Source organism: Phaethon aethereus, assembly GCF_964289735.1.
Source record: "Phaethon aethereus genome assembly, chromosome: 7".
NCBI lineage: Eukaryota > Metazoa > Chordata > Aves > Phaethontiformes > Phaethontidae > Phaethon > Phaethon aethereus.
Genome location: NC_138583.1, coordinates 8,221,719 through 8,237,025, shown reverse-complemented (window position 1 = coordinate 8,237,025; position 15,307 = coordinate 8,221,719). Strand labels below are relative to the sequence as shown.

General features: G+C 39.3%; 1 protein-coding gene across 1 annotated transcript in view; it reads left to right on the top strand.

Moving 5' to 3' along the window:
- Nucleotides 1-6,725: 6,725 nt before the first annotated feature.
- The window catches only part of CABCOCO1 (ciliary associated calcium binding coiled-coil 1), a gene marked incomplete at its 3' end in the record, with an annotated part of 48,833 nt that continues 40,251 nt past the window's right edge, over nt 6,726-15,307 (top strand). Inside the window, exons 1-2 of the mRNA XM_082002268.1 lie at nt 6,726-6,980; nt 13,765-13,877. Of these exons, the coding sequence (XP_081858394.1) occupies nt 6,963-6,980; nt 13,765-13,877 (131 nt within the window). The 5' untranslated portion in view covers nt 6,726-6,962. The remainder of the gene's footprint in view (nt 6,981-13,764; nt 13,878-15,307) is intronic.

The window sequence follows — 15,307 nt, the reverse complement described above, 5'->3', positions numbered from 1 at the left end:
TTAAAGTGATATTCTTAGCACAAATATATGTGCTGGCCTCAGGTCCTCTGCTCAGTGAGTTTTATTTTTACTAGGAGTAATATACTTAAGCTCTCTAGAGCCCTGCAAATTCATTTTTTACATGCAACTACATAATCTTTTTGGAGTGAATATGGACATTAACTCCTCCTTGCAGCTCTCTATGAACATCTGCTTGCACAGCAGATATTTCAAATTCAGAATCCAGGAAGGAAAGTGCTCCCAGGACTGATTACTGAGTTATATACCCTTTTATTTTAATGTACTCTGCCAAGACGAGTCCATAACCTCAAATGAGTCAGGGAAGAAAAGGGGAAGGGCAATAACAAACAGCTTCATCGTAATTTTAACCATATTGCCTAGTGATCACAGAATAACCTTTATGCTTAGATATTTAAGGAGACTGTATCAACACATTCTTCCTGAGCGTGCTCATCCACTCATTGGGATTTGTACTCTGTGATTCCAAGTACACAAGAAGACACATGTGCCATCTACCCCAATTTCATTACTTGGTTCCGATGGCAGGGACACTTAGGATTTTCTGCTAGACTGCAGTGACAAATTTCACTCTTTCGAATAGACCTTCCTCTGTAAAGTGGAGATACACTTGCCATACTGACTCTCCAGGTATTGCTGCTTCAGTTGTGATCCTGCTCCAAGGATCACAACTTCAGACATCACTTAAACATTATGTTATATCCCAGTAATTCAGGCTTGCCATTCCATATTAAGTAAGTAAAGAAGTATCAAGACACCTTGGAAGCTGTTTGTGTAGTCCAACAAGCAAACTGTTTGAAAATGCACAAACAAAAAATACAATAAATTTAAACTGGAAACAGTGACAAGCTTAAAGTTGCACACGGATCCAGGCTGGCATAAAAGTCACTGGGGATTTTTTTTTCAAAAGATGGTTTTGTAAGCTCAGTACACAAGCCAACTTGTGTCTTGGGTAATTATAGTCTCTCTGTTGAAAATCCCCCTGTAATTTCAGATGGATGTATTTTTTCACTTACTGCCCTAAATATATGTAACCTAAAAGCTGGTTAACATCATATGGAGAAAGTGACAAAAAATCAATAGAGCTTCACAACAAAGATGTGAAAGAAGTAAAATATGAAATCTCTGAAAGAAATGATGTTCCCATTTGGGGGCAAAAGGGCAAGGACAATGGAATCAGTACTTTTTTTTTTTTTTTCTTCAGGCTTTGCTATGTTATTAAGATGTAATAATAGTTTCAGGCTTTTACTTTATACAGTTGTGCCTTTCAGTCTTCTTTGGTCTGTCAACAGAATGAAACAATAGTTCAAACTGAAAAGTCAAGTTTTGACTATCAAAATGAAATGCCCAAAAGACAAATGTCTCGTCTTCTCCATGGAGTTTAATATTCCAGTTCATGCAAACTTGTCAAGATTAGTGGTAGTATATAACTTTAGGAAAGATATAGTGGCAATGGGAATCTAAGTTCAATAGGTAGTCTGAAGAAAGAATGTATTCATGTGTATTATATAAAAACATACTTAGATATCTAAGTTTAATATATAATATATATTTTATATATAATATAAATAGATGTAAAATTGTGTTTTACAACTTATGGCAATCTCTGTCATTATAATATATTTTTAATTTTATCATTAATATTATATATAATAATATATAAAATAAAAATATTATTTTTTAATTTAGGTTATTCCTTCTGGTAATTTTCCTTAATACTTTAATTGACATGTTCTCTGCGGAACAGCTTGTCCTCCTGAAGAATATAGCTCTCAGTGAAACGATGGTTTCCTCTGTGCTCTCAATAAACCCAAAGACCTACGTTAAGCTTTTGTTAAATTGTTTGTTCATTGTCACCAGGGTGTTCACGGCTGTGTAAGACTTAGAAAGTTAATTCCTCTCCCAAGGGGCTTAGAGTCACTCAATGGTCTGTGCTGTTCTTTTTGTCTCTTGTCTTGAATTTGGGAATTCTTAATGGATTGTTCTGGTCTGAATGCTGACTGTGAGGAGTCCTTTAGATCTACAGAGATTTTGGTTTTGTTTTAGCAATTGGTGAGCTTGGGAGTAGGCAGTCTGAAACAGCTAGGCTCTAAATTATCCATATTGCTTTATCTTATGCATCAGGTCTCATAGTTTAGATTCTTGAACTAAAAAGTACTTAGTGGGGAGAAAATCCTAAGATTTCTTCGTTCATACTGATAGCGTACTGCAATGTTATATGCACATTTACATTACTTCTACAATGTAATACACAGTAAAGGACTGTCTTGAACTACTGGCTTAAATAAATTCATATTTCTTCTTGAAGTTCTTGTTGGCAAGAAAAAGTACAGGTCCCCTGGAGTTGGACTACATGTCCTTTTAAGTCTTTTCTATATAATTTTTAGGATTTCTATGAACCTCAATTCAATTTCTTGGCACTGGATATAGCAGTCTTTTGGCTAAGATCAAGAATAGAATCAATCAAATATTTGCTTTTGTCCTCCATTGAGCCACTTCTCTTTATGAGGAGAGGATAATGGAATCATTGATAGAGTACCTGTTCTACTTCTTTCATTTCTCTCTATGCGTATTGTTTTGAGTAATTGAAAATTTATGATTTGCTACATTTAACTTGTACTCTCTTATTGCTGGGCCAAGTACTAACATTACACGTCTCTCAAAATCACTATCAAATCACACGGAAATTTTGCCTACTTATTAATTAAATAGACAGGGAGAGATTCTGAGCTAGATTGTATTGAAGAATGGTGAGCTCAAAGCAGCAGCATCTCTCCCTAAATAACTCAGGACTCTGTCCATCCTGCTGCTGATACACTGAAGCAGTTATCGTCTTGTACTTGTATCTTATTTTAATTGGATATTGCCTGAGAAATGGCAGAATTATCTTTTCGTTTTAAAAACAAGTTTCTTTGACAACCTGGGATTTCTGTGTTTCTTTTTCTAGTACATAATCATGCCCTGATTTTTTTTCTGAAGAGATATGATATGTAAAACAGAAGAACATTACCTAGAGGGAATACTGTTCCCTGGATAGAGTATCTGCGATGAATGTTATAAAGGAGCCAGAAGAGGATGATTAATTACTATGTTAATACACCTACATACAATAATGCATGGCTCCTTGTTAAGAGCCATGTAGCACTAATGTACAGTTGCTTTCACAAATTACCCATTTGTTACTAAGAGGGTCAAACCCAAATACTGCGTGCAAGATCTCCATACGTGCCCATATTTTCCTGACCCCTGTCCTACAGGGCGATTTTGTTGTCGTGAAGGCTGGCAGCAAGGGGAGCTATATGCCCAGCTGAGGTTGTTGTAACAAGCAAGGCTCCGCTAGGAATTTCTGTCTGCTTTTCATCCTGCACTTGCCTATGTATAATTACTGTGCTTGGTGATGCTTAACTAAAGGTGAATGAAAACATGTTTGCAGTTGGACGTTTTCGTAGGGTCTCTATCAATAGGAGGATGTGTGAATAGACTTGGAGTTTACAAAAGCTTTGCTTTTTAAAAGAAGGCTTCTGAAAGTTCATTCCTTTTCTTGAATTCATAAACTTCATCTACTGCTGAAATGCAATGACCTCTGCAAATGAGTAACAAAATCAGACTGAATCACCTTGGTTATTAAAACTGGAGGACTCAGTGGAATATTTTGAAGCCCCCCTTGCAGCTGCTGTTTTTGTTCCAATTGCAGGTGGCCTGCACCATCAAAGCCCTGTAAAGCTTCAGGTGCAGCTGTGACCTTTTTTCCCCTTCTGACATGGACTTGTATGATGCAGGTGAGCCTGATCCCTCCCCAAAAGATGTGATATCTTGAAGAGGAGGAAAGTATTTCTAGGAAGACAGCAATGTAGTTCGTTGTGCAGGGAGCAGCTTGGAATTGCTATATTCATGACGCTTCACTGCATCATTAGCAAAATGAAAATCTGAGGACCTGATGAAAATTGAGGAGAGCAACCAACTCTTTGTCCAGTCCCTGCCAGGGCTGAGTGTAAGTGGGCCACATGGTTATCTTTAACAGGCTAGAGGTGGCCCAGGCACCATGAGCTGAAGAGCTTTAATCAAAGGTGGAAAGAAGAAGAGGAAAGTGTTCCCTCCGAGACACTCATGTGCTGGGAGATAACCAGCCTTGGCAAAACAACCTCAGAAACCTGAACTCTGGTTGCTTCTCAGGTAAGTAGAAGAGCACTTACTGTGTAACACTGTGTAAGGCCAGGTTTTCAAATATGGTCTGTTTAAATTACACATGCTGGAACTGACACCATCAGGGAACCTTTGCATCTAACACAGCTACAGCAGTGGGGAAGGAGGAGCTCTACAGCAGGAGCTGTTCTCCTCTAACCTGAAGTGTCTGGGACCATCAGCAGTCATAGAAAATCTACTGTGGTTACCTGCAGGAGGAAAGGACTAGATTAGAGTTTCAACACACTAGTTTTGTATTGCACTTTGTCCTGCATTTGAAAGAAATTAAAAAGTTGCCTTAAATACTCACATGTGCATAGAAATGTGCATTTTGTAAACATGAAGGATCTACAGGAAATTAGAAGGAATAGCTTAATGCTACTGTTGAATCTTTTTTGTTGTTTTTTTTTTAATATCTAACCTTTGTGACACTATCTAAAATTTTAAATTGAAAAGTAGGAAGTTTAGGAGCTCGCTACTGGAAATGTGGGCTGAGCTTCAATCAGTGCTCACCTTCAATCGACCTGCTCAGTGCAGGTTTTGTGTGAGAAAGAATACAGTTCTTTAATATTCAGTAGGAGAAATGGAATTAGCTCCTTCTTGGAGGCTCAAAGCCCTTAGTTTTTTACATTGAAAACTTTCATGGAAGTCAGTGGGCATTTGCAGTACCAGAGGAATGCAGCGTTAAGTCCAAAATCTACCTATTACCAACTAGATAACATTGGAATGAATGTATACAATGTTATATTGCATCCAAATAGCACATTTAATTCCCTAGTTTTTATACCTTACTGTGTGCGGTGCTCGTAGCTCTGAATAATGTTCTTATTTGGTTAGATTTATATACACAGTAAAAGGGGAAGAAACTGCAGCCGTACTGCTGTCAGCTACAGAGCATGGCACAAAGTGTTGGAATTCACAGTGTGGGCTCTACACAGAGCTAAGCAATTCTTCAAAATACTGTGAATAATTCTACAAATCACTGCAGGATCCAGCTCTCTGAACCTCATTCAAACAGATTTCTGACTCCTTTTGGAAGTACGACTGGTGTACGTGTGTCAGTGAGGGTCAGGGTGTTTGAGCGGGAAAAGAAGTTACATACATATTGAATCTCAAACTATGAATTGGAATCTTAGTGGGTAATGGGCAGGTTCTCAGGTTCATGTTTCTTGTGACCCAGCTAAGTCACAGGTACTGTAATTAGTGGTCTGCACATTTTAAGAAACTGATGATGACAACCTTCAGAAAGTGGCAACCTACTCAGAAACAGTAGTAGACCTTGAAACAGCTGCAGAAATCCCAGGAGGTCTTTGTTTTACGTGGGGCACTGCAGAGAAATTGTTTTGTCATACCAGCTCCCTCAGCACATCGACAAACTTTGCAAAATAAGTTAGCTTTTTCTTTGTTCTCATTACTGTTCACCCACCGAATGCTTGCATTTTATTTGATCTTGCAGGTAAGTGCTATTACTCTGAATTGTTGCTGCCGCTGCGAGTCTGCGTGCAACACAAAGCTGACAGAGAAAATGTTTCAGCATAGCTTAATTTATTAGTCTTCCAAGTTTAAAAAAAAAGAATAGAACAAAGAGGAGAAACAAGAAATACTGATGAATATCATAATGAAAATGCAGTTCAGTCTCAGTCTTCTTCCACTTACTATAGTTTGTAAATTATTCCTAAATTGTACATAAGGATCTGGACTTAAATGTTCATCTTTTATCTGGAGTTACTCTGTATCCCTCCATTGTCCCAACAGATGTGCTGATTTACGCCTGCTGACATCTGAGCTATAGTAATTGGTGTTGACATTCTTGGACTGTATTTAGGTTTAGGTGTTTAGTTCAAATAAAGTTTTCAAGAAGCTGAAAATGTTGGGATGTTGTTAGGGTAACTGCAGGGATAACTGCATGATGCTAACCTTATAATTGTTATTCAAACAATGGTTACAGTAGTTAGTGGTGCTATTTGGATTAGGAAAGTGGTAAGATCTAAATTAAAACGGGCATGGAAACATTGCTTCATGTTGTGTGATGTTCCTATGCCATTGCCTTATGAAGTCTCTCCACACAGGTCTTGAGGCGGCAGTCGCTGGATCGGGAAGGCAGAGCTGGGCATCGGCCCTGAGGCGGCACAGCCCTCGGGGCGCAGGAGTGCTCAGAGCTCCTCCGCCGCCTTCTCGCCGGGACCGGTCTTCTGACGGACTCCATGGCGCTGCTTTCACGAACGCCATGCCGTTACGCTCTTGTGCCCTCCTCACAAACCCCACCCGCGATGCCTGCTGTGTGAACTGTGCTGGTCACCGATGCTGGCGTGACAGTGACTGGCTGGACACGCTGCAAAGAACGCAGAGGATCAGGTGGAGCCGTGGGGCTGACGGGTCCCTCTTCACGCAGCCTCCGTCCCGGGTGGCGTGCCACCGCGCACCCGAGGGACCCGTAAGCTGCATCCTGGGCAGGGGCTGTGAAGGCAGCTCACCTCAGCCCTGCCTACCCCGAGCCCCGTGGGCGATGCTGGGCTACTCTCAAGACATCTGCCACAAAGGCCCGCCAACCTCCGGCTCCCGAGTCACCGCCGCTGTGAGGGTGCTGCACACGGGCAGCCCCCCGTGAGGGAGCACTGAGGTGAGTACGCCTGCGAGCCAAGACCGCACCCGGCCAGCGGGAGGGCGGGCGACCGGGCCCCAGGGGAGGAGCTCCGCGCCCGCCAACCGCCCGGGCCTCGCCCCCGTTCCCTGGGCGACGGCGACGCCGAGCCGCGGGCAAGATGGCGGCAGCGGGCCAGGTACTCCCCTCGGTGCACACCCCGCCGTGGTGCCTCGGCGAGCCTGGGCTTCCGCTCGCCCCCTGCGCGTTTCACCGGCGTTGGCTTATCCCGCGGGACCGAGGGGCGGTGTGAAGGGCCGCGGCGTGCTGTGGGAGCCGCGCTGGGGCAGCCGTGCCCACGCCCTCCCTGCAGCTCTCTGCTGCCTTCGCCCCCGCTCTTTTTTTTTTTTTAATTAATTTAAATAACTTACTTCACATGTCTTTGCTAAGCTTTAGAGAAGGTAAAAAGGGTGGGGTGTTAACAGTGCAACGTGGGTATGCATATCTGCCTAACCTTTGTCCCCAAGAGTCAAAGGGTAAGACACCCGCCAGGGCCTTGGCTGGCATGGGCTGCGGAGCTCCTCGGCTGCCTTCCGCATCTCCCACTGCACTCGCCGGTTTTCAGTCGGTTACATGTTCTCATTTTCAAGTGTATGGCTGTTCCCTGGCTTGTTCATGGTGGTAGGAATCTCCTAACTTGTGATGCTGAAGGAAAGGTGTATGGTTTCCTTTCAGAGAGCACTGAGGGGGTGGAAGCATCCTCACACCTTGGTTCCAGCAACATCACGATTGTATGTTGCACCTTTCATTGCTTTAGGTAGCCAAAGTGCTCTAGAGGATTTTGCAAATCCAGTTTGTTCTCCTTAATATTTGCTTTTTCTCTTGTCTTTGGTCTACTCCTTTTTTTTTCTTGGTTTTGGTTTTTTTTTTTTTGCATTGCAATTTTTGACTTGGTTGATGGAGGTGTGATTTTGGCAGTCAGGCAGCTCACCTCATCATGCACATCAAGAGAAGTAGAAGAATACAAGTTATTTCTCCCAAGAACGTATGAGGTGGTGTGTCCGCTCAGAATTTCTCCCTCAAGCCTGTCTATGTAGTTGTAGCTACTATGAGATAATTTTCTTCTGGCTGAACTCCTTTGTTGTCTTAGATGGCCGAGAAGTCACTGTGACTGTTGTGGCAGTGATTAAACCGCTTTTAGCCAGTGAAATGGTTGCATCTGTTGGCACAAATCTACCCTAGCAATTGTGGGTATAAAAGCTTAACATTTAGGTTTCCTTAAATAAATAAATCGTCGTCCATGTGAAATGTATTTTTATGTATTCTAAATGCTTTATGAAAAATATATGCATCTTTCACAGTATTCTCTGTTAGTGTTCTCTGTAAATATTTTGGCAGTTGGAACAGCGTAACATTGGGGTAATGCAGTCAGATCATAGTAAAAAGATACAAGGTGTACTGTATGGGAAACGACAGGCTGTCAAAAATATATTGTACATCCATTTGAAATGTACCACTGAAATTTTCGTCATTTTTACTTTGTGGCTTTATAAAAAGAATCTTTAGAAGAATTTAGTGAATGTTTGGGGCTTTTTAGCATATCTTCTGTTCCTTATGTGTTGTACTTTGTTCTACACAGAATAGCTTGCCTTTGTGATATTTCCTACTATCCTTTATGATTTCTTTTTAATGTAAATTCTATAGAATTGTGCATTTTTATAAATTAAATTACATAGTCTCCAGTTTTGGCTGAAGCTAGCTTTGCGTCGTCTATACGTAAACTGTAGGGAACACTGTATTCTGCTGCTATTTTTGTTACACTGTTTCTTAGATCTTGAGACAATTCCTTTTGATTTAAATTCAATATTTTTATAATTGTTCAGACTTGTAATTACTTTTAGCAGAATACATATTAGAAAATCTGAATCCTGATCTTAGCAAGTCTTGCTGGTGATATATTTTTAACGTTTTTTCCATCAAGTAGTCTGCAGCTGTGAAAACATCAGTGAAGTTAATGTCATAATACATTTGGCCATCCGTAAATTTGGACATTTGGACTGTATGAAATTTTTGAAACATATTTTGTTATTAAAAGGACACTATCAGCATCTGTTGTTTATAATGATCCTCTGAAAGCTTTTCTTCCATATAGGTTTTATCTTTTGCATTTCATATATCTGCATATTTCTCTTGTGAATGTAGCTGAAATTAGTGTTACTATTTTTATTTCCTCATTTGTTAGACAACAAATGAAATATTATGACTAAAAATAGCAACTATTAATTTTAACTTCCCACTGTGGGAGCGGACGAGTGGGCTTTTTAAAACAAACAGGAACAGTGAATGCATTTCTGCGTCTGCCTTAACTGTTTCTGTAGACAGCATCAAGATTTTCTGCTTCTGCTGAAGTATTTGACAGCTTGATAACAAAATGTGTATAATAATACAAATAACAGCTGGTGTTGCTGGTGTGGTCGGTTTTTTGTTTTTGTTTTTTTTTTCATTCCCATTTTGATTAAAGTTGTAACTGATATGCAACACTCTTTCAGGGTACATCTGTACTGCTGTCAGCCGTATCACTCAGAGGTAGCTGAGCTAGCTTTAAATGAACTAGCTCAGGTACTGGAAACTATCTAGCTGTGGTAGCAGAGTTTAGTCCAGTCTAATTTCCCTGATCGAATGAGGACAGGAGGATCTCAGGTTCCTTACAATTCAGATATTTGCTATAATTCAAGAGAGCTGGTAAGCTATTCCTTTGTGAGTATATTTTTGAAAGTCATGATTTTGCAAAGCATGGTGTTGTATTGTCAAACAAACGCAAAGTAACATCTTCCACCGCTACAGAGGGCTCATCCCAAAGGACAAGTTTACTTTCTTTCAGGAACACTGGTGCTAATTTCCATTGTTGTGTTTCAAGGTTTTGCTGCTCTGGAAAGGCCCTCACCAAAACTGCAGAGAGTGGGGCATTTTTTCTAGCCAGGGATGACTCACTTGGGGTTTGGGTTTTTGAGAGAATGTTCTTCCGCACCCCACCATACATGGAGGTTTTTTGCAATTTGCTGTTTAACTATATCGCTCTTCTGCTTCATGGTGGTTTGTGAACATTGGCCAAGAGATTCAAGGCAGATCTTGTTCTTTTCTTTTAGAATATCTGATTTGGTATTTTGATTTGATGCTGTTGACAAGGGGTGCCCAAAGCATTGTACTGAACAGCCAGAAACGTTAGACATTCAGAACAGCTAAAATTTCTTTGAAGGAAAATAAACCAGCAGCAAATAATTCTCTAATAGTAGTCTGTATTTCAGTAGGTTACGTCTACTGCTGGGAGTATTGGAAGGATTGGTTTGTGGGGGTTTTTTTCCCCAACACATGAAGATAGCGTCACCAGGATTAACTCACTGTGGATTACCTCAGTCAGTTGCTACGGTTAACAGTAAAATGAACAATAAATTCTTTGACATCAGTGAACACATATATAAAATAACTTCTCTTTGAATTTTCAGTTGTGGTTAAAGACAGCAATCAAAGGACAAAACAATAGTCAATCAAAATAATTATAAACTTTTAGTTGTGTATGTGGGGAGGTTCTGCCCAAACAGAAACTTTCCACAAATATGGGATCGTTCAGATGATTCATGGACTTCCACTACTTTTTTAAATTACAGAAACATTGATAATTTTAAGAATTAATTTTCTAAATTATGTACTTTCTGTCTTCTAGTTCCTCATTGGTCATTTGGAACGGTATTTCTCAGAATTATCTGATACCTGTGCTTATTGTAGTGGACAGCGGTGCCACAAATCCATCCTTATCATGAGCAGTAACAAAGGTAGTAACACACTGGTGAGGGGTGCTGTTGCTGGGAGTATTGTTACAGACACTAGGTGATGAAATGGTGAAATGAAAGGGTTCACTTTGCCACGTAAACTGTCGGATTTTGATGTACAAATCACAGAGCCTTATCTGCAATATGGAGTTAGAACCGCTTGAACATCTCTTAAGTTTAAACGGCAAACTTTAGTTAGTTAAAGAAGATGTTTCTAATGCTAGAGGGCTTTTAAACATGTTGAAAGATTATAGGTGACTGAGTGCAAGGCACCTGGAGTTATTTGTAAATAAACTTTTGTAATCTTATATAGCTTATATATTGCCATAATACAACACTACATACTAAGACTTCAGTAAATTTTTTCGGAAAACCTTCTAGCTGTTTGTAGTTCAGCGAATGAGATGAGCCTTAGCATGAGCATGTGAAGTGTCTGGGCCTGACAATATGATGTGGGTTAGAAAGTTTCATACTGTATTAAGCCAGGTACATACTGGAGCTGGGGGAAAATTCCTTTTTGGACAAGTTGTTCCTGACATGATAGATGTTGCCTGATACCTTTCAAGAAGCAGAGATGAATTAGTTTGGATAAGATTCTTGGGAGTTCAGGTAAAAAGTTGTTTTCCAGATGTTCAATTTTTTGCCTAATAACCTGTTCCTTACAGCATGAGATGTAAGCAGTGGGAGGGCAAAAAAAGACTTTTGATGCACCTCTGTTTATGGGGCTACTGCTGTGATCTTGACTGGTGGAGGGCTGTTGTGCAGGTAGTTGAGAGTGTTATGGGAAGGTCTTTGTTGTTAATCACAGCTGGCCTGTCACCACAGAGGACTAGCTGGAAGACAGCTTGATGAGAATAAAACCACTATGCCTTGAATGTCCTTATGTTTTTCTTTCTGATACACTGCTAAATTTCTCATGCTATACTGATAAAGTCCATCTAGGGTGATAGCTGCAAAATGTTAACAACTTGCCTTATAAAAAAGTATGCTCAGTAAGGTATTGACTGACTGGTAACATGCAATTTATATAATGGTGCAAAAATACATAGTAAGGTATCCTATGTATTGGGCATCCTGAGAGAAAGAGATGAACTGGCATTCTGGGATTAACTGGCATTGATAGTGGTATTAATTCAGTTTCCAAAACAACATGTTATTCTTTTCATTCAGCTCTCACTACTTCTAAAGAATCTCTTGTTCAACAAGTTTCTAACACCACTGGTCACTTCAGGAAAGCATTCATATTGTTCCTAGTTATTAAAAAGCATCTTTCAATAATTGTATAATACTAGCATGTTGAGCTATTAATTCTTTTTTTTCTGCTAGCTAGGGCATGCAGCTTCAATTATATCAACATTACTGACTATAGAATACTTCTTGTTATACTGCATGAATTATTGCTAATAAAAACAAAAGCAGACTAATATCATGCTTGTAACTATGTGATGGAAGCCTTCATTTACTTCATTCCCCTCGTTCTGATGAGACAGTATACCTGAGACTAACTTCTTCACAGTTGGGAACAATAATTTTTCATATTAAAATACATGTGAAAGTACTCTAGTACTTAATTAGAGGAAAAAACCTAGTCTGTCCAGTAAATGTTCTTTGTTGCTCTCAGTCCTGTTTCATCAGTCGTGAATATTGTAATTCGGCTGGTCCCAGAGTTTTAAGTATATCTTGCAGTTTGGCAGCAGCAGGGGGAGCAGTGTAGCTTTGTTTGGGGGCTCTCCTTGACCAATGCTGGAGTTAGTTGATTATTAGCCCAGAAGAATGCTGTTCAGGCTCAAAAATCAGCTCATGTTAGGAAATCTTCCACTTCTCTCGGTGACCTAGGAATATTATTCTGCAATAGAAGTGTCTTACTGCACTTAAAGCAGTAAAGCGCAAGTCTCACAGATGTAGAAGCATACCTGCTACAAGTAAATTATGATCAGGTCTTAGACTTTTTTGTGTGCTGGTGCAGAAGCAGGTCAGGCCAATTGGAATCCCAGTCATGAGGCTGGAAGGGATCTTCGAGATGTGAGCTGGTTCAGCTGCCTGCTCAGACCTGGATCAACACTGACCAGGGCTTTGTCCAGTTCAGTCTTGAAAGCCTGCAAGGATGGAGATTCTTGCACCTTTCTGGGTAACCTATTCTAATGCTTAATTATCTTCATAGTGAAATATTTTTCTTTATGCTGTCCCATGCTAATGTACTGTAGGTCCCTTCCAACTGACTTTATTCTATGACCATTGTCCCTTGTTCCCCTGTCATGCACCTCTGTAAAGAGTCTGCCTCATCTCACATTTTATAATGTACTTTGACACCTCGGTTAGCCTACATATGCTATTGTAAAACAGGGGATTTTTTTCCGCACTATTTTCTTTCAGAGATTTCTTACCGAAGTCTCTGGTCGAATGTTTTTTGGTCAGTGACATACATAAATAAATACATACATAAATAAAATATCCTCACAAGTTTCTATTTTTTGTAAGAGCATTGCAGTGTTAGTTCATGCTTAGTTTGTTATCCCCTATAACAGGTACATCCGTGTATTTTCTATAAGGAACTGCCTTCTGTATTACAAATATACAGACCTTCCCTGGAACGGTAGTGCCAGCTGCTTCTGTGTGTATCATTGTGTTGCAGCAAACATCTTGGACTTTTTTTTTTTTTTTTTTGTTAGGGAGAGAGTCAGTGTAGACAGTAAATTTGAAAATGCAATCAAGTACAGGGTGGAGAGCAAATAGCACAGTAATGTGTGTGTGTACTCATAATATCTTAAGCAGAAACTGATTTTAAAATTTAATTACTGTGCAATCTAGTATCATGTTGGTCAAATATAGATTCATGGGGGTTTTTTGCACCTTTATATTTCTATTGTTTTTACTTACAAGTTAATTTAATCTTGTGCTGCACGTAATATGTCACTATGTTCCCACATGGATTTAAGATAAATATACTATTTTCCATGTATCTGCTTAGCTTTTCTCTAGTGAAAATGTGCTCGGGTATTGTGTTGCTGCCATATAATTATAGTTCTGTTACATTTTTGGCATTTGTTGAATTAATCCCGTGCATACTTCCTCGAAATAAAAATGTTATTTAGATTAGTTACTGACATAATAAAATAAACCTTTTAAAACAATATTCCTATACACATGTGTCTGTAGGAAGAAGACCGAGATCAGGATGCCATAGGTGGAAAGAAGGTTATTAATCGGACGTTTCTTTCTCTTTCCCAAATTGCTAATTTGTCAGAACAGAATGTAGAAGGAGTTCAAAAGTAAGTGGCAATGATGATAATGCTAGAACCAATAACCAATATTATGATGAAAAAGAATTATAGACCATTTGTTATATTTCTTTTGTGATGGTTATGTTGTTAATTCTTAATTGTTCCATTAAATCAATGATATTTAATATGATTCATGAAAGATAGGAAGAAGTACTGTTGATCTCAGATTCACTTTGTTTTACTGTATTTTGTATATATCCTGGTTTTTCTTTGACTCCTTCCCCCCCCCCGATATTTCACATTGATACGGTTTCTGAGTTTACGGTAGTATTAAATATGCTGTAAATGGAATACTAAGATGTAAATAAGAACAGGCCAATACTGAGCTTTTTTTATAAGTCTCACTCGGTAACTTTTTTGTTAAAACATTTAAGATTCTGTACTGTAACATGAGTTATTGCAAAATCAGAAGGGTTTTAAAAGTTCAGAAAGGGATGGAAAGCCAAAGAAGGTATTAGTAGGTACCCATTATGGTTCACTGGGGAAATAGGAGGCAGCCGAAGACTTCTGATATAAGCCCATCCTGTCTTTCCTGTAGCAACACTCTCCCTTGTTATTAGTGCTTAATAGCAGCTAAATTTAGGAGGCCAGGAGTTCAGTCTGAGACTCTAAATTTATATAAGAATGGTGTTTTTCAGAAGCGCCCAAATTGTTTAGGACTGTTCAATTCTTAGTGAATTGAAAGCCAAGGGCTTTCAATTTTTATGCCCCTAGTTTGGGGGGCAGGGAGGGATTAAAAGTCCAACTGTGTCTGTTATGAATACATAAACCATTTAAGAGAGATTAAAATGCTATTCCTGAAATATATTTGTCAGTGGTCTGAGGAAAAATAAGACGTTCTTTCTGGGATTTTTTTTTTTTTTAAGAAAACTGGAAAAAAATTTGTTCCCATCAAATAATAATATAAAACTTTCTTTGGTTTACTGTTTTCTCTTGTGTGATAGGCCTCTTATTTTAGAGGAGACTGAAGTGTACACCTCACCAGAAACTAAAATGTGATTAAGGATGCAGTTTCTTGTGAAACTTTCTCAATAAGTTTAAAAAGAAAAGCATTGAAAGATTGTATGTTTCTTCTTAGTTTCGGCTGATCTCATATGTATTTATATATATACACACTGTACAAGTGGATCATAAAGTATATACTGCATCTGACTGAAAAGAGGATAGTTATAGGGTATTTTATGCACTCTAAGCAGTTTAGCAGCAGCACTGAAATTTTGTTAGTTTACCACAGTCCATCATGTCTATACACAAGAGCAGTTTGAAGGCCACAGCTAAGGTTAGGAAATCAGAATAGATCTGATTGAGTATGAGACTTTTGATGGCCTGCGTTCCCATCTATCATGCAGTCCGCCTCGGTAGGACGCCAGCACCTTCCGTGAAAGAAGAAATAGCAATCAGGGTAACTAGGAAGTCTA